The following is a 19,141-nucleotide window of genomic DNA, read 5'->3' as shown; positions in this document are numbered from 1 at the left end:
GGCAACTCACCAAGAGAGAGCAGGGTTTCGGACGCCACTTTTCTGATCTCTTCATTGTCAGACTGGCAGAGCGTGACCAGCATTTTAATGCTCTCAGTAGCCTGGGAAGTGCAAAGAGAACTGCATCAGCACCACACAGGACACTCAGGGGTTTTTCCACAACCTTGCATGTAAATAGGAACCATCCTCTGCACTGCCCTTCCCACTCCAAGCAAAGGGCTTTGGCAGAGACAGGAGGAATGGGGTTTCCCTGAGGGGAAGCATTTGGAGGAGGTGTATTTTCTGCTGCTGGTGTGGAGCCTTCCTAATTTTCCTACCCTATGCACTTCATACATAAATCTGACAGACCACCTCTGTCTGCCACTTCTGACTGTAGGATAGGTGATGGGCTGTGGACCAAGGCCATAAAATGCCAAGGTAGGGATACAGCAGGGAAATGAACAGGAGGGGTCTAGCAAATGGGTTTCCTATAAAGCATGTCAAGCCTGTTCTCACCAATATTTGCAGACTTCTGCCTTGCCTCTGCTATTTTTGGGAAGAAAGCAAGGAATAATCCTGTTCTGTGATACAAAAATGTCAGGTCTTTGGGGAGAGCAGCTGTCATAGTGTCTCTGGCTGGCTGTTTAATTGTACAAGAGAGATGAGTGAAAGGAAGGGCAGGTGCTGCCCCAGTGTGACACCTGGAAGAGGCACTGAGGCACAGAGTCAGCATTTGTATGAGCCCTGTTGATCCAAGGGGCACAAGGCCTGCTCTGCATGCTCTGAATGAGGGCTTTGCTGCCACAGCCATTACACCTCACCACCTTGCCTTCAGTGTGGCCACTCGTGTGCGACTCAGGTGAGGCTGCACTGCTGACTACAGCTCAAATGCCTGAGAGTCATGGGGCACAGCCACACAGAGCTTGCTGCCATCTGAAAAGCCCCTCAGACATTCACTGGGCCCTTTGCTTAATCCACAACCAATTGTGGATTAAGCTGCCCCTGGGTTACCCCATCCACAGCCACCTACCCATTTCCATCTCTGAAGTAATAACTTCCAGCTTCAGCTTTTACTTTGAAGATTCCAAATTATGATACTTTCCCTCAGCAGCTTTTTTGCCCAGCCATTCTCACTATTCAAGACTCACTGGAGCCACATTGCTCAAGTTAAACTTGCCTAGCTCCAGTTCCCCCCACTGGTTCCTAGTCTGAGTTTTCCTGAGCAATCAAAAACCCCACAGCACCTGCATGCAGCAGAGATGTAATGTCCCTCAGCATTGCCTCTCAGGGATGCCTGCTAGCTTCTCCTTTAAGGGAAAGGTTTTTTCATATTTAAACAATACTGGATTATGTGTTGAATGGCATCAGTTGTGACTGGGATGAAGCTACAGTTTAGAACTGCCTTCCAGGGGACAGATTAGAGGGAGAAATAATCAGTCCAAAGTGCATCTGTCTCATGGAACACATTTTTTGCCCTAGCAGCCACCCATACCAGCCAGGCTTGGGTGGCTGCTGTCTCCCATGACTCCATACAACCAAAACAAAAGTGAATTTTCCCATCCTGTCACAGGCTGGAGTGCAAAGATGGTACCAGATGCTAGCTGAAGCTGCAGTGCCCAGATATTATGACCAGTTATTTGTCACAAAACAAGCTGTGATCTCTCTTCTCTGCTACTCCAGCCCACATGCATTAGAGCTCATTTTATCCTGGGAAAGCATTTTTTTATCCTTCTCAGTCAGTACTTTACAGATTAACACTTTTTTTCTCTGTGATGTGGAACTGAGTCTCCTGAAGTCAGTACAAGAGGGAGGAAAAGATGATATGCAAAAGATAAAACTTTGCCAAGGTCACAGAACCCAAGTGTTTGTGGTTTAGAAGGTTCTAAACAATTCCCTTTATCTGAAAAAAGATGGAGCACAGCAACAAAACAAAAACACTACTGCTGCTGTCATTGAAATTTCTGTTTTGTTGTTTGTACCTATCAGATGCCTTTCAAAAGCAAAGCCAAGCACCACAGTGTGTTCCTTGTCTCTTACCTTGAGGTATCTTAGAGCCAAGCAAGCTGCTTTCTGCAGCTGGAGGTTGGGCTGGGTTAGTGCTTCACAGTAATAAATCAATGCCTGAAAGCAGATAAAGAAGAACAGCAATGAAAATTTCTGTGCCTCCACAGAGAAGGGTGGAGCATGGAGGTATTGCTACCCTGTTAAAGGACAGCAATTGCAGCCTGTCTCCCTGGCAGGGAGCATGTGGGATGGCACAGGTGCGATAATTCCCTACAGCAGATCCAGGCCAGACCACCAGTCATAGATCAGCAGTCTCAGGGCAGCTTTTGGTGAGGAGAAGTTCATATTAAAGCGAGATGCACAGTCTGGCACCTTTGAAGGCCTTTCACCATACATCACCAAAGAGCTCTGAATGGGCTTTGGAGTCTAATATCTCAAGAGGTGGCCCTTGTGATGGTCTCTTTAATGTAGGGATAATAATGAACTAGTTGGTATAGACCCTAGGGAGACTTAACATAATGATTACAATGCCAGCATGAGCTGCTAGACCAGCTTACTGCTTGACCCTAGAAATTAGCAGCCACTACTGAGCAGCAAATCTCAGCAGCACTCAGCTGCACAGTGAATCCATCTGCAGCACAATTCATAAAGCTGCATAATACCCTCACAGAAGCCACTCTGTGGTCCTTCCTGCAGGCAGTGGACCAGGTATCAACTACACATGGCTGTTCCAGGAGAAGGTTACATTTGCCCTGAGATGCTACCTCCAGGAAGCTGGGGATGGACAAGGATGGTATGAAATACTAAAAGGCTGCAAAAATGGAAGATGAAGTGGGAGGACAAGCAAAGAGGGGACAAGAAAAGCAAAGGCTTTTTCTCTTCCCTTTGCCTTCCTTCTGCCACTCTTCCGCTTCCAGCTGCCTTTTCTGTTGCTCTTTCCTGACAGAGAGCAAGATGGATAGTAGGAAAAGGTCTGCCATGAAAAGGTAGGAGTCAATCCCAAATTTCTTCTTACTCCTCCTTCTCCCCTCTATTTAATTTCTGTGCTTAACCTGGCCCTGCTTGTTGCATTTGGTATCAGAGATAGACTCAAATCTTAGTTCTCACAGCTGAGCTGTGTTTGCCCAAGGCAGTCCAACCCCTCTGGAAATGGTGGGAAGTTCCATAGATGACAGACTCCTCTGGAAAAAAAAATCTGAGACCTACATCTGAGGAGGCGAAGGGAGTTGACCACATCCTAATTGATCAGCATCGAACTCAGATTGATCTCACTTACACGCTTTTATAGTGGTGTTAATTAAGCTTATACATATTACAAAACCCGAGCTCATCATTGGTTGCACATTACACACCAACCCTTACTTTGTTGCCGAAACCTGTGGTTTTCTTGTTGAGACTAATACTTGTTTTTCTCATCCTGTTATTGACTTATTTATCATTCTCAAGGCCTCCATGTTTTCCACCATGCCTTTCTTTCTCACCACTTCCTCAAGGACATGGTGTTTACTGTTGTTAAGAAAAAGCCTGAGAACTTGCTGCTTACAGCTGCCTTTTACTTTTTAACCAGCTGTATATGTTCATGGCTTTTTTTCCTTCAAGCCATGTCTGAGCAAAATTCTCCAACATACATCTTTGCATGTTCATGGTGCTGGGGACAGTTACCTTGAAGCCTTGGACTGAAGGCAAGTCTGAGACAAGGCAGCAGAAATGCTGAAGTGTGGAAGATAGCTGGAGAGCACAGCACTCAGTAAGTATTTGCAGTTTTGATTGGTACCTGTTTAGTGTAATGATAGGTAGAAGCAGACTGGCATAAAGACAGAAATAGACCTGCCCATGTGCAGAAAAATTCGGCCAGAATATCCCTCTGGATCAGCTTAAATCAAGCTTGGATCAGTTATTTTATATGCACAGATATTTGAGACATGCAGGTAGAAAAAGTCATGACGACACAGGTCTGTCATGTGACAGGTGATTTTCTGCCACTTACCTTCTCCCTGAAGTGCCTGTTTTCTGCAGTTGCTGTCAGAAGTGATGCCACAGTCTCACTGACTTCATTTTTATTTTCATTGAGAAGTAAAGCCAAAGCTCTTAAAACTTCCTGCTGTGGTGGAAGGTTATTGGAGTTTATTTTGGACACATTGTGCTGCAGTTTTCCGTCTTTCACTGACTGCAGCACCTGAACCACAGATGCTGGAAGTGCAAGAAAAAGGTTTGTGTTACTTTGTCCTCTCAGCACTTTGGATTGATCCTTTCCTCACTAGCAATCCTTGATTTATACTACACCCACTGAGGATACAAAAATATTCCCATCTGAGCAACTGCAGCATGGCAGTGTGTCTGCATGGGGAATTGTCTGGGCTTTAAGCTGGGCCAGTTTGTCAGACCTTCTTCAAGTGAGGAGGAGATAAATAGATGGGCCCAAGTGCAGCACTTAGGCCTACCCAGAGCTATAGGCAGCCGTGTTAAATTTTTGCTTTCTGCTGAAGATGTCAATTCTCGCTCTAGCAATTGAGATCAAATATCCTTGCCAGTGTATTAACTTTCAGAGGACCCTTGTGAGAGCTTTTCCTGGACAGACTGATGTCTGCCAACAAGAGCTAGGGCTAATATGTTTCAGAGGTGAGTTGAAATGCCATTTTGCTTCCAGGCTTTTGAGCAAAAGCTCCCTCGTATGCCCAAATAAAGAGGAAAACTAGGCAAGGTTCCTCAAACTCTTTCTCAAACAGAGAAGAAAACTTGGCTTGCCAGGGACTGAAGTTCAGCACACTTTGTGCAGCATCTGCTTCTCTCTTTAGCTCTTGGTGGCAGGGCTTGCAAAACTCTGAGGTGCTGTGATCTCTGAGAATTGCTCAGCACTTCAGAAGGCATCTTCATAACACGTGGTGAAAGACCAAGACATCATCTGTCATAGACACATTTTATGAAAAATCCTTTTGCTAGGATTTTTTCTCCTGAGAAGCTGAGAGGCCTCAGAAACGAAATGTAAACAATGATTATCTGCTGCTGAGGAATGCAACAGGTGCATCTGTGATTGGTCTTCTGTAGTTGTTTCTAATTAATGGCCAATCACAGTCCAGCTGTCTCAGACTCTCTGGTCAGTCACAAGATTTTATTATCATTCCATTCCTTTCCTTTCAAGCCTTCTGATGAAATACTTTCTTCTATTCTTTCAGTATAGTTTTAATATATAATTTTATTTTAATATAATATATATAATAATAAATCAGCCCTCTGAAACATGGAGTCAAGATTCTCGTCTCTTCCCTTGTCCTAAGACCCCTGTGAACACCACCACAATCATCCAAGCTGTGGGCACAGAAAACTTCCCAGACCTTGGGCTCAGCCCACCACCATCAGCCATTCCCTGAAAAACTGCTTTCAAAACAGTTTTTTCCCATTTGAATATGGAAATAGAAATGACTGAGAGTCTATCTGCATCAGCTCCTTTCCCTTGACATGCACAACAGTTCAGGTGCATTCACTTAATAGCCAGGACACTTCTTTGTCTCTTTTCTCTCCTCCTTTTGTAAAGCCAGCCTCAGGGCTGGACTGCCTTGTGCTGAGCTCAGAAGGACGGGCAGGTACTCCCTAGGCAGCCAGCAGTGTTTATAACCCTACCTTCTTTGGCGAGCTGCAGCAAATAGCTCCCAAGGTCACTGACGCTGTGGCTGGCAAAGTAGCTGTAATACTGAAAGACAGTGATGGTCTCGGAGGACATGCTGGAGTAGAGGACAGGCTCCGTCCGGTCCAGGATCTGAGACACCAGGATCCTGAAGACTGCAGGAGGCCATGGACAAAGGCACAGGTTAGTGAGAGTAAAAGCTGCTGGCAAAATTACACAGTCCACTTCAAAACCGGAAAGAAAGAACCTCATCTGCAAGGCCAGATAAGTGATGTTTCTAAGTGATGTTCCCAATGTTTCTAAGCTCAGCTGTGGTTAGGTTAGGAGCTGGACAGGCCTTCTCCCTCTCTGGGTCTCATTGCCAGAGAATTTCTTTGTAAGGACGAACCTCTGCCAGCTTACAGATGGCTAGTGCAGCTCCCTGGGCAATCACCAGAGCATCATTTCTAGCAGAACAATATCCTGCATTGTAACCCCCTCTCCACATGCACTGCCTGTACATCCCCACAGTGCCACTGAGGCAGGATTTGGCTTTGCTATTTTTCATGTTCCTGCAGTAGTGTGGCATGCAGAAAGCTAGTCTGAGGCACTGCCTGTGAGAGCTGTAGCATGGGGCAGGAAGGAGAACACTGTCCTGTGTAGGCATCCACAGTGCAGGCAGCCACACCCATTCTGTCCAAGGGAGAGCTAGTCAGTATAAATAGAGTTTGAGGTGTGGCACATCCCCCACAACATAAGAACCTGTACTCAGACAAACTCACTTGAATGTGGATTAATTTCAATCCCAGTGCACTGTAATGGGTGTGGGAATTATACAGATACACAAAATTAAGTCCAAGGATTCCTGATTCACTGAATCACTTACAAAACTGTATTTTGGAATAGACTTTCTTTCTGGTTAGCTCATAAACCTTAAAACATTATTTTCTTTTCTGTTAACCTCATCTTTTATTTTGTTTCATTATTTGGGGCCAAAACTGTTTCAAGAGTTGTAGCATTAGTTTTCAAATGAGATCTTGGAACTGTGGCCAAACAGATCTCCAAGGGGTTGGAAAACAAAGCTCAGTAAACAACTGTTCTCCATTTTGACACATTTTTTTGCAGCAGTTTGTACCTGTTTCTGCAAGTCCTGGACACTCCTCATTCACCGTGGTGGCAAAATTGATATCCAACTGCTTCATCATCTTGTCTGCAGAGGTGTGATACACTCCTGCAGGGCCAGTACACTTCATCCAGAAAGCCAGCAGTGACAGCTTCTTGTGGAACTCTGGAATTGCTGGGGAAGACAAAATGAATAATGAAACAAAGCCATGCTAGAAACATCAGCTTTGAAAAAAGAAGGTAAGAATAAAGGACATCTCACCCAATCCCACTGATAAACAGGTACTGTTTGCTGGGTCTCCCTGAGCCATTACCTTCATGAGCATGACCAGGTGCTCGCCCCAAGTTTGTAACATGTTTTTTCTGTTTCCCATGGTAATGTGAGAAAATTTGCTCCTGATCCAGTTCTGAGCATTGATGTCTCTTCCTTTTAGATAGCACAAAATTCTAGGGGAACACCACAAATGGTCTGCACAAGTTTGGTCCCTGTCCCTGGCTTCAAGTATGTCACTCAGTTTTTGCCTCAATTTTCTGATATAGTAAATACACATTGTAGTATTTACCTATCCTGCCGGAGCGTAACTATGTGTTTGTCAAACTCTTCCATGTATTAAAATAGATGCAAAAAGAAAAATAACTTAGAAGTTCTCCATAGAGACGACTAAAAATGAAAATGTTCAGAGAGTTGTATTATGCCTTTGATATTGTAATGCAAATTGTGCCTTTCCCCAGGAAAGACAGGTGGAAGAAGAATTTGGGTCTTCAGAGGTGGAAGTATCCCTACCCCATAACACCAATGACATCTGTCCATCTTCTGCACATCAGACTGGATAAGTGCTTTCTCTTCTCACTTGCATTTCAGCACTGAGGACAGATGTAGGTGACACCTGCCTTGCCTGCTGCACCTCCTGGTGACCCTGAGCCAGCCCTTACTACAGGGACCTCTCCTGCACTGCTGGTGAGCTCTGCACAGCGATTATTTCAGCAGACACACATGCCCAGGCAAATCCTTGTCAGAAGGAAAGCCCCTAAGCTGTTTCTTACCATCAGTAAGAGAGGTGATGTTTCCCAAGTTCTCAGTGCTGATCTCGGCAATATTCTCCACCACGAGGATCTGCCTGGACAGCTTATCCAGGAGATCTCTTGTCACAAATGGTGTTTTACTGGAGAACACAATTTGCTGGTGAAGACAAATGGGAAGAAGCAAAAAAGAGTCATTGAACCAAAAAGAAACCCAGCCTCAGAAAAAACAAAAAAACTCCAAAACACCTGAAGTGCAACAACAAATTCATTGCCTCGAACCACAGGATCTCCTTAACTTAAAAAAATTTTTGTTGTTGGGATATTTTTTGGTCCTAGTTGATATGCACCACTGCTTGTACCTTCAACAATGTACCTTCAATGAGCTGTACCATCCACATCCAGACACCTGAGAATCCAAGTAGCCATTTGTGTAAGTAATGTCTGATTTACACACTCCACAAAGCTAAAGAAACCCATCACCACGAGACTTAAAGCCAGGCAAGAATATTAATCTGACTTTCACACAACATGGGCCATAGACTTTCAGGACAACCCTGCACAGGGGAAGACCACAAGTTGCTCTTTCTCTATTCCATTTCAGCTTTGATCAATTACTTAGGTGCCTTTATTCATTTTATTAATTAATTAATCCTTGCTAGTACTCCCTGCTGCTGCTATCTACATCTTCTTCAGCAGTTTATGTAAATAATATTCATATCAGATCTGCTTTGTGTGTGGATGTGGTTCAAGTTCACCTTGCTCAGCTGCATATTTACTGTATACTGTTGTATTGAAACCAAAAAACCTCCCTTTTCCTCATAGTGTGAGTCAGCAGAGTTTCCAGCTCAGCACTAAGGGTGCTGGAATCAGGCTCACGCTCTCCTGCTTCAACGAGCTTTTGGGAAAATAAAGGTAATTATAAATAAGATGGAAGAGTAAAATAATTGTGAAGCGGAAGTTGCAGCATGTTTTGATTTGTCAGGAAAACACTGATGACCTCACTTACTGGATGTTTAAATTCACATTTGCCATGCATGGGCTCTGAAAAAAAAAACCTACAGAAAAGCTCCTCTAGTTGTGAGCATGAACTGACAATTTTGATGTCCCAGAGGAGCTGTCTCATGCTGCCTTCACCATGCCTATTGCAGACAGAATCTCTCTGCACCAGGTGTAAAAATTTATCTCTGTTCTTGAACACTGCAAGCTCATCTCAGTTAAACAGTGGAGACAGGGTTCCTGTTTTACCTCTGAAGACATGGGCTGCTTTAACTGGAAACCCACTCCACTGAGGACCTACCAGCAAAGGCAGCAGGAGATTGTAACCCAGAGCAGGGGATGCCCCTGTTCCCACTGCCCTGCCCCTCAGCCCTCCTGGGCAGCTCGTGCCAAGCCCCCCTTAGTTCACAGGTCAGGTCTGCTCCAAAACCAGCCAGGATGGAAACGATGGAGGCACCTCTGGCTGGGGTCAGGGTGTCACCATCCAACCCCAGCATGGTGTCTGTGCCAGCCCTGAGCTCCCACTGCCTCGCAGGAGCAGCGCTGACCTTGACAGCCTGCAGGCAGGAAGGATTTAAAATAAATGCCCAAATGAGGCGGGGCTGGTACCTGAATGAGCTGGGTGCAGTACTGCAAGTGCTTAACTATGGTTATGTCCAGGCTGTCGTTGCCTGTGGTCAGGGGCAGAGGGCTGCCAGCCACGCTGGTGCCCACGCCCGTGTCCTCGGTGAGAGCTTCGCTCAGGTGGCCTCTGGCTTCTGGGTGCTCCGTCCTGTAACTGGGGAGGAGGCAGGGAGGAGGAAAAAGTCAGTGCAGGGCCGGCAGCTGCCACAGCAGACACACACCCACACCCACAGCCCCACTCACACACAAGGGGATGAGCAAAGAGCACGGCAGAAGAGCTGAAAGTGCACAGAAACCTGGTGATGGGCACATCATATCACAAAGGAGCAGAGCTGCCCTGCCTGGGAACAGGAGGGACGTGCCCATCCAGGGGACAGACCTGTCCCCTGACTGGCTTGCCCCGAGTGATGTGATGTCCTCAACAGCAAGGTTTGTCGTGGTTACTGTCCCTTGGTGGTGACAGTTTTCTCCCATCTGTGACGAATCACCTGCCCAGTCACTCTGGATTAAGAACCATGACAATTTGTACCTTCCCAAGTGCTGAGCTGCTAAGAACAGCTCTGTGCTTGAGACTCTTGCAGAGTCCTCCTGCTGTCAAATTTAAGGCTCATTGCAGAAGGAAAGGAAAACCACTGCTGAAGTAAGAGACATGATGTTTTCATATGCAGTTTTAGACACAATGTGTACAGCTTACTTTGCCAATTGTTTCTGCAAGAGTGTTGAGCTAGTCTTACTGTGTTTTAAATCATTATTTCCAATATTGTCTTGCTGCACAAATGATCCTCCCCATGTTTAAATGCAAAGCCTGAGGTCAGTCCCCAGATGGCAAGTGTGTTTGGCTGCAAGTTCAGAAGTTTCAACACTTGCAGTCTTTACACTGAGTCACACACTTACACATCTAAAAATGGAAGCAGGAATCTGCACTGTCTGGGGATGAGCCAGAGGGGAAAAAAAAAGAAATTTTAATTTCTATTTTAACTGGTTGAAGCTAGATCCTTAAATCAGCACAGACCGGACTGAGGTCAGGGTGCCAGTTCAGCAAGCAACACAATTTCCCAAATTTTTTTCCCCACCAAGTCTTATTCTGGAATGAGGACATGATGGGAACAGCACGGTGGTTGCTCATTGCACTCAAACTGCTTTAAGCAAGCTGTGAGTAGTACAGCTCCCTGGCTGGAGAGCACAGGCAGGGAGGGAACCGTCTTCCTTTCTCTTTTTCCAGCTCTAGTGCCGCTTACGTGCCTGCTGGGCATCGTGTCAGCTCAAAGGAGGCAAACATGCTTTCAAGATCTAATGATTGAAGCACAGCATCTTAAAGTCACACAACAATGGCAGGCCACGGCACAACACCACAGCTTTTTTTTGTTTTCTCTTTTTTTGTTTTTTTTTTTTTCTCAGAAAGACCAAAAGTGATGAAAGAAGGGCAGGTGACACGCAGGGCCATGAACAGAGTACCAGTCATCACTCTTACATTCCAAAGGCAACCTACATCATGCTGCTTAAATCTGGCCCTGTGTTATTGTTACTGACAAGCTTAATCCACTGCAAAGACTCATTCGGCTAGAGAGAAAAGACAAAGGGAGGGGGGAAAAACCACAGAGGAATTAGTAATTACATCCAAGGAAAGCCAGGTCCAAACCTATGTCAAGGAAGAGGCTCTGCCAGTATTGATGTCAGCCTTATTTAATTTACCCTTCTCCTCTGGAGGACAGATTGCATATATTTCAACAGAGGAAAAAAAATGGTCCTGGAAACTAAAGATTTTGTATGCAGCATCCATGGGGAGCCCTCTGACCCTAAAACTCATCAAGGATTAGTCAGTCTTCCTTGAATAAATTGTGCACCAGGATCCCCTGTTAGTGACAAAGAGCCAGGGTGTCAGTTTGGCGTAAGCACGGCTGGCAGGTACTACAAACTTACCTATTCTTCTCAATCTCAGTATCTGAAAATACCGAGTCTGCACCTCCTCCACCATTACAAACCTCCACACCACCACCATCCTCATCATCAAAGTCAGAGGTGTTCAGGAAATCAAAGCTTTCTAAAGCACTTTCAACTGTTAGACTTAAACTGGAGGACCTGCTTCGGCTTACTGCTGGCTTGCACTGCAAAGGCAGAACGAACCAATGAAAACCCCAGGTATTAGCTACTACAAGAAAGATAAGAAAAAAAATTGATAAAGCTTAAAACTTCAAATTCTTCATTTTATTTTTAAAACTTCATTTTATTGGGTGTTTCATTTCAAGCCTTCATATTCATAGCATATACAATCAAAGCCTGAGAACTGGAGAAAGCCTTTCATTCCTCCTCCCCTCCTCACGCTACCCACTCTCTTCCCCAAAGGAAAACCCTCAAAGGCAAAATTCAACATGTTTTATAGAAATGAGAAGAACTTCTTGAATCCAAGTTTCTCAGCCCTCGGCATTTTGCAAAAGGAACGATGGGAATTAATGCAATGGAAGTTGAAAGGGGAAGGCACATTCCTTAATTGCTGTTCTAGCTACAGAAGCCAATTTATACATATCCAATGGCACTACCTGATTTATTCCAGACGTAACTCTAACAGACCTTAGCCAGGAATGAATTTCATCCCACAGCTGCACATTTATTAATGGAATGAAAGGAGTTTTGTGGCCTTTGAAGCCAAATGGATTATCAAGGAAAAGCCAATAAGGTATCAGATTCCTAGGTGACAGAGAAAGGCAGTATTGTAACTCAGAAATTAACAGTGCCAGAGAGAGGGGGGGACCATCCCCACCTCACCGCAGGGAAGAAACGCAAAGGAACCTTGCTGTTGCTGTAGGAAGTATGAAATACCCTGGCCCCATGTGGCATTTCATCCACATGTGCCCTCAGAATTTCTTCCAGGGTTATCCTGAAGAGTCAGATGTAACTTGAGGGATCATCTCCATAGGTTGGCGCAATGACTTCCAACATCTTTCACACCATGTGATTATTTGATCAGAAACAGTCGTGAGCCACTGGTGCCATTACACAGGCCACATCCTCCAGTCCCAGGCAGGAGCCATGACATTGTCTCAGCTCACAGAAAAATGCATTGGCCTCTGAGGAGTTCAGATCCAGCACCAGCTGCTCTAGAGATGAAGGGAGCTGGAATTCCATTTATAATTCATTTGCACACAATACTAATGGTCATACATTTGCACTTAGGACGTTTGAGTCCTTAAACTGACTGTACAGTCAATAGCTGATCAGACACACTTCCCAACACATCTGTGATGAGGATGAGTGCTGTATCCTGCTTCTTCTGCAGCACCAGTGGTTTCAGCTTCCATCAGGGCTTCGTAGCACAGCTTATTCAAGCAAACAGAAACAGCATGTGGGCCATTTTCTCTGCTCATCCAATATGGCCAAGAGAGGTTTCTTCCGCCACAGCTGGAATCCAGCTCAACCCTTCTGCACGAGGAGCCCTTTTCTGCATGGCTGCTGGTGACGCTGAGTGCCAGTCTGTGAGCTGACCACCAGACTTCCACAGGTCTGAAGAGGCGTCCATCTCGAGTGCGCAGGAATCCTGTCTGCACACATCCGTCCTCTCACCCCCATCCCATGTCTGTCTGTTTGTAACTTCTGATCAAAGCAGCCGAAATAAACAGTGTCTCTCTGCCCTTTGGATTACCAACCTCTTGTACCAAGTTAGAAAATAATAGTAATGGTACCTTTGCCTGCTCAAACCTCTCTAGGAATAAATAATGCAAGGAATGGAGCCTGCAGGCTGTCAAAAAAAGATGCTTAATTTGGAAAAGTACCATGCAATGGAAATAAGGGGGTTAACAAAGTTTCTTTTAAAAAGATAATGTAGAAGAATAAATGATTCCCTGCTTCTTCCTCAGCCATATTTTTGAATAATGAGGCTTAAATGACTAGCAGATCAACTTGCATATGAATATGAAGCATTTGAAATGATTATTTCCCATATAATACTGTTTGCAGAGTAACGTGTCACGAGTTGTTATACACAGGGGAGATACAAGTAACAGTGACCTGCAGTAAACATATTAACAACACACATGCAAACCATTTTTCTTCTGATTTTTAACATTATTCTCTGCATCTTGATGTGATGACAGGATGTCTTTCATTATGAAAATGGATGAAGGGAAAAAGGAAAAGGCCATGCCGAGGTGACATGGGGACGGCAACCTTCAGTGACACTTGTGCTTCTAAATCCCTTTGGCAATTTAGAAAATTCAGCTTGTATGGCTACAGGGCCTGATCCTCAGCTGGTGTAGTTTTTTACAGCTCCATGGAGTTCAGGGGCAGTATGCTAAAGTACACCCACTGAGGATGTGACTCATAGATTTCAAAGGCACAAGTTTGGCTATATTTGATCCCCAGTACGGCACAAGCAATGGGATCACAAGAGGTGATTCACAATGGTTCACAAGGCATTCAGGGAAGGGTATAATTTAATTACCCTCCTGTCACAGCACCTTTTTCTCTTTCCCCCAGGTTTTGATAAAAGATCTGTTGCTTGAGGACACAAGGCTGTGACAAGGACGTTGCTGACAAAAGTTTAAAAATGCAACATTGTGAAAGGATGCTCCAAGCAGGAGCAAATCTACTGCTACCAGGGAATTCTACTATTCTCCAGAAAGCCTACTTTGATGTTTGCGAGGCAGGCAAGGAGTTTGTACCTGCTCAGATTTTCTTTAGGGTAGCATTTTCTGAAATTGTACTCACTTTTAGGATGTCATCTAGATGCATCACTTCTTGATCCAGGTCCTGAAACTCTTTATACTGCTCTTTATGTGGCTCAAGAGCTAAGAGGAGCCCTTGCAAGGCTTCCTCAATGCTTCCATCGAGATAAGACTTATATCCTTCTGATTCCCCACTAATGGATCCCTCACAAGGCAGCCTCTCTGGGGTCAGGGGTGTCTCTGCTGATGTAAGCCTTTTGACCAGCTGCTTTGTGATGTTGCCCTCATAGGTATCCAGCTCCACAGGCTTGAGTTCTGAGCCTTCATCCGTGTCCTGCAGGAGAGACACCGGGACACTCGCTTCCACAAAAATATGATCGCTCCCAGCATCAGAGACCTTTTGGCAAACTTCAGGAGCTGCCCTGGGGGTGTTCTTGCTCTCAGCCACCGCTCCCTCTCCGTGGGACAGCAGGTCCTTTGGCTCAGCAACAGAGTCTCTGCGGGAGTCGCTGCTGCTACAGTCCAGGCTGGAGCTCTGGGAGGACCCCAGGGCTCGGTGCTGGCTGGGGGTGGCAGTGATGTCAGGGCTGGAGCTGACGTGAGCACAGGAGGACTCTGCTGAGTTGGCAGGGGGCACAGCATCTTCATAAGGCAGGTCACCAAAAGTGAAGGAGAGAGGTCGCTTCTCAGTGGCCGCTGTGCCATTTTCAAAGACTTCATCTGGCAAATTCGACTGAAAAGATAATAGGCAGAAAGTGTTTATCAATGCAGCATTGGAAAGAGGAAAAAAATAACAGCATGTGCCCAGGAAAGAAAAAGGCAAGGCAAAAGATTAAAGAAGCTTTCAAGACTTGAGAGATGGAAAGAATATTTCAAATCAAACTTCTGCTTTCATCTGGCACAGCTCCTCAATTTCAGCATGAAAACTTCTGGAAAACCTGGGCTCTGCCATGCCTCTGCTAAAAAAAGAGCTCTAGGAAATGATCTCCAGAGAGTCATGAAATCTGTTCACCCTACTATATTCTCTCAAACAGCATTTCCAATGCACTGCTCTAGTTCCTGTATCATGGTTCTTTTTAATATGATTGTACATAAGCCACCTTGTCTGCATTTTCCTACTCATTACAGATTTCTGTTCTACTTATTTTCTGACTTCTAAAGAAGTAATTCATAAAACGTAACACAGTTTGCTCCAAGTTTCTCTAGTGTCATGGTGGTTAAATGGTGATAGTACTGTGCTATTTCCTTTTATCCAATGTCCTGCACATGGCATGGATGTCTGTAACAACTGTTGAACCAGAGTTATACAGTTCTCTCCAACATGAGTTTCTGTTGAAATGAGTCAGCCAAACTGGTGGTGTATTGAGCAGGACACTGATCATTAAAGAAGCAAAACCAGCCTATGCAGACTCCAGACTTATCAAGGCAGATATATACATATATGTTCATCTCTGACTGACATATGGGGGAAAATGACTATAAGAGTCACGACCGGCCTATCTAACCTACAAACCCTGCTTTGTTATGTGGCCAGCTCATGGAAATGCATGGCACAGATGGAAGGCAACTACTATTTTGCTGACAATTTGCTGGAAAGAACTGTAGGCATCCACATATTGTTAAGCTTAAGGGTTAAGCGTCCAAAACTTGAAATTTTTTTCTAGTATTATTAGCAGCTTTTGTCCCTAAACATAATCATAGTCAAAGGTTTATTTCTTCTTTTCTTTGACATGGGTGTGCTTTTAGCTTCTGAAAGTCATGTTACTAGGCAAATGTAGAGTGTCAATCAGTGTAGCAGGTGATCTTTAAGAACACTGGTGGCTTGTACTCCTGCCCTGCTCTCTGCCCACAGATAGTTGACTTCTGATCATTATCTCTGTAGAAACCAAGAGGAATTTTGATTTAATGGGAACTGCATGGGCTCACAGTTATGTCCTGCCCTCTAATCAGTCAGCAAAATGAGCGAGTTGCAACAGAGAGCGACACACGAAGCATGCGTGGGAATGGAAATGCCACACAGGAACTGAAAAAATCCTTTACCAAACAAAAACCAGAACTCACATATAGCTCTAGCCCTGCTTTTGGGCTTAGCCTGAGCGATGGCAGGTCACTAAAAGAGCGACTGCGACGAAGCTTGTCAAAGAAAGTGTCTTGAAGAGCATCTAAGATTGTCAACTTTGGCCTGTCTTGCAGGGGATGCAGCCATTTCTTCAACAGTTAAAGCAAAGAGGGTGTGAGGAAGGGCAAGTTAAATGAATGCTTTGCAGCAGAGTACTAAGTTACAGGCATGGGATGCAGCACTTGCAAAGTTAATCTCTGTACAGATGGCCTGATTAAGCATTCAGAATTCGATTCATGCAAAATGTAGAAACACCCTGTGAATATCTTCAGTACAGGGGCAAATTTTATCACAGGATACTTAAAAATACTTGTGCTATAATAGTTGCTTAACTACTGTTGCAAAATGAAAACACATTTTTTAAAGATTATTCAAGCATCACAGCAGTCAGGCAGGAAGGATAGGTATGCATTAATTGGCCACCTAGTTTCAAAGATGCCAGGATCATAGCCACCTGCTTTTAGGATTAGCAGCTAGGAATGCACTTGCTTTATAAGTATTTGTAAGGGTAACCTGCTGGAACCAGGGCAAAAAAAGCTTAGACATGTAAAGCAGTGAAATGTTTGCAGTGATTGAACTGCTCTAAGGTTTCTCATTACATAAACACGAAGCCAAACAGAGCTTACAAAGAATGAGTGGTCCTTGAAGGTTGGTGTTTCAGGAGTGCCTTGGCTGTACATGGACATTCTCCTCTGGAGAGCAGATGCCTTGCTCACATTTCCTGTGGATGGGGTCAAATCTTCAACATCAAAGGGGCTACGGATACACAAGAAAGAGGGGAGAAAATAAAAGGTTGTTAGGCTGAGCAAGAGGGACTTTCAGGTCCATAGAAAGCATTTTTGAAAGGGTGGTTTATTAGCACATCAAAACCCAGAGGTAGCAAGTTTTTAAACTGAAGTGTTTAAAGAAAATGTTGTTAATTAGACAGCAGTCTCAGAAGTGTGGTTTTTGGTTCTGATAAAAGCGTTTCCTCAGAAATAATTTCTGTAGTGTAGTCTGATGTTATTCTTCTCACATGAAAAGTATTCTTGCATTTGAGTTGCCAAGTGTCACACATACTAATGAGAAAGGTGCTCAACTATTAATAGAGCTGTTGCATTGTAAAGGAAACCAGGAGCTGTTATTGCTGCCTTCATGTTTACTGCATTACAAGGAACAGCACACATGATTGTAAAAAGTTAAATGCATCAATGTTTCTTCAGAAATGACATTTACTTATTTTATTAAAATGCAGTGAGAATTGGGTTTGTGTCCTAAGATTACCAGCTCACCTATGCTGACCAATGTGAATAAAAAACACCAAGAGATTTCCCATCACTCTTGTGGTGTATGAAGCCCTTAAAAACCAGCTTTTCAAGATGGGCCAGCTCCTGAACTTTGCTATGCTAGTGTAAATCCATAAAATGATTAAAAAAACCATTAAAAATATATATAAATAAAAAATATACATATATATATATATACACACATACATATATATATATATATATGAGCACTCAGTTACATCCCATTTTTAAGCTTTGAAGTAAGCTTTAGGCAATTCTGAGATCTATCATCACTAAGTAGTTCCCATACCTTGTAATGTCACTTCTTACCAAACCTAATTTAACAGCTGAAACTAGGCACAGCCCTCTTCACCACAGGAAAAGCAGGTAAACTGTGGCTGACCATGAACTATTTCTCATATACCAAACTTGGGCCACAGTTCCTTCACAATCTTCCTCGGCAGGGAAAAATATGGAGAGAACTACCCACATGGATGAACCATTTTTCTTTGATTGAAATTTTACAGCTGATTGATTGATTGAGTGACCAAGGAGTTCTACTTACTACCAGGTGATCTCAAGGTTCAGCTTTACTGTGCCAAGGTCATTAATATCTACTGCAACCACCTGAGGCCGGGCTGCAAACAGGTCTTTTGTCTCACAGGTTACACTTCCCACAAGGATATGAGTAGCAAGTCCTTTAACTTCTGTGACCTGTAAGAGATGAGAACAGGATATTCAGGACCACAAAAGGCACTGCAATCCCTAATCCCAAGATAATAGTTTTGATTGTCTGGCCTGGCCTCCTTGCCAAAGAGCTTCTAAAATATGATTGTCTGTTGCATTACTTAAGGAAAAAAATCTGGGTTTGGTGGTGGTTTTGTTTTGGTTTATTTTTAGGAAATGCATAGCTGCATATGACCATGATTCCATGTTTTCTTTATGTTTTTTATAGGAGTCAGAAGAGGACAACCGTACTGGCTCAGACCAAGCGGCTGTCTAGTCTTGTATTTGATCTTTTGCACTAATGATAACCAGAGCCCAAGGGAAGAGTGAGAACAGGGAGGCCATAGAGTGTTTCAGCAGCTGACAAATTCCTGACTGGGAATCTCCTGATGTAACTTGCCTAATCAGTAATTCCCAAGGGAGCTCTCTTCCAGGTATTTCTCTTTTGTAACTCTGAAGCCATGTAATTGTTTGCACCAAGGATGGCCTTTGGTGAGGACTTCTACAGATCTACTGTTGAGGAACCACCTCTGTGTATGTTGTTACAGTAGGAGGAGAGCACTATTCATATTTAGAGATATATTTGCCTGGGAATTCAGAGTGACAGCTCCATATGCAGCTCCTACACAAATCAGCCTTTGGCTGTTTGCTTGAAAGTCAGTTCTTGAGCCTTTTAAGTGAAAGTGTTTGGACAGAGTTCAAAAAGGGAAGAGAATATACACATTAACCTTAATAATACTGGGATTCTTGTGTACTATAAAAAGGGGTTCTCTCCTAGCTTTCCACCTTAAACTTGCGTGTTAGATTGAGGAGAGTGACTCACCATGTGTCACAACTTGCCTTTCATTGAAAACCTACTGTCTCACGCATCTGGGATTATTTTGGTAGTGGGTTTTGAAATGACCTGCATATTTTTTCATAAAATCTTTACAGTGTCAAAGAGGGCCATTTCCCCTAAGACTTTCGAGACATTCTTCTGTTTAAACTTCCTAACCAGGAACATCTGGAATGGTCTCTAGGAGCA

General features: G+C 44.1%; 1 protein-coding gene and 1 long non-coding RNA gene across 6 annotated transcripts in view; one reads left to right on the top strand and one right to left on the bottom strand.

The window, feature by feature from the left end:
- RIPOR2 (RHO family interacting cell polarization regulator 2) overlaps nt 1-19,141 on the bottom strand; it is a 69,219-nt gene that overhangs the window by 2,661 nt on the left and 47,417 nt on the right. For 3 of the 5 annotated variants that reach the window (XM_064705712.1, XM_064705714.1, XM_064705715.1), the window contains exons 11-21: nt 17,957-18,105; nt 16,753-16,882; nt 14,051-14,740; nt 11,270-11,454; nt 9,335-9,503; nt 7,751-7,886; nt 6,720-6,881; nt 5,602-5,760; nt 3,971-4,173; nt 2,017-2,100; nt 11-101 (exon numbers count right to left, since the gene is read on the bottom strand). In XM_064705712.1, the coding sequence (XP_064561782.1) occupies nt 11-101; nt 2,017-2,100; nt 3,971-4,173; nt 5,602-5,760; nt 6,720-6,881; nt 7,751-7,886; nt 9,335-9,503; nt 11,270-11,454; nt 14,051-14,740; nt 16,753-16,882; nt 17,957-18,105 (2,158 nt within the window). Of the gene's footprint in view, nt 1-10; nt 102-2,016; nt 2,101-3,970; nt 4,174-5,601; nt 5,761-6,719; nt 6,882-7,750; nt 7,887-9,334; nt 9,504-10,838; nt 10,910-11,269; nt 11,455-14,050; nt 14,741-16,068; nt 16,216-16,752; nt 16,883-17,956; nt 18,106-19,141 lie in introns of all 5 variants that reach the window. The other 2 variants (XM_064705716.1, XM_064705713.1) reach the window with 2 other exon arrangements.
- Nucleotides 3,508-8,456, top strand: LOC135444292 (uncharacterized). Its single transcript, XR_010439198.1, has 3 exons — nt 3,508-3,730; nt 6,710-6,946; nt 7,439-8,456. It is a non-coding gene; the product is annotated as an uncharacterized LOC135444292 (long non-coding RNA).

The sequence above is a fragment of the Zonotrichia leucophrys genome, chromosome 2, assembly GCF_028769735.1.
Source record: "Zonotrichia leucophrys gambelii isolate GWCS_2022_RI chromosome 2, RI_Zleu_2.0, whole genome shotgun sequence".
In the NCBI taxonomy this organism is placed as follows: Eukaryota; Metazoa; Chordata; class Aves; order Passeriformes; family Passerellidae; genus Zonotrichia; species Zonotrichia leucophrys.
Note: the sequence above shows the minus strand (reverse complement) of the source record. Positions and strands in the feature narration are given on the sequence as shown.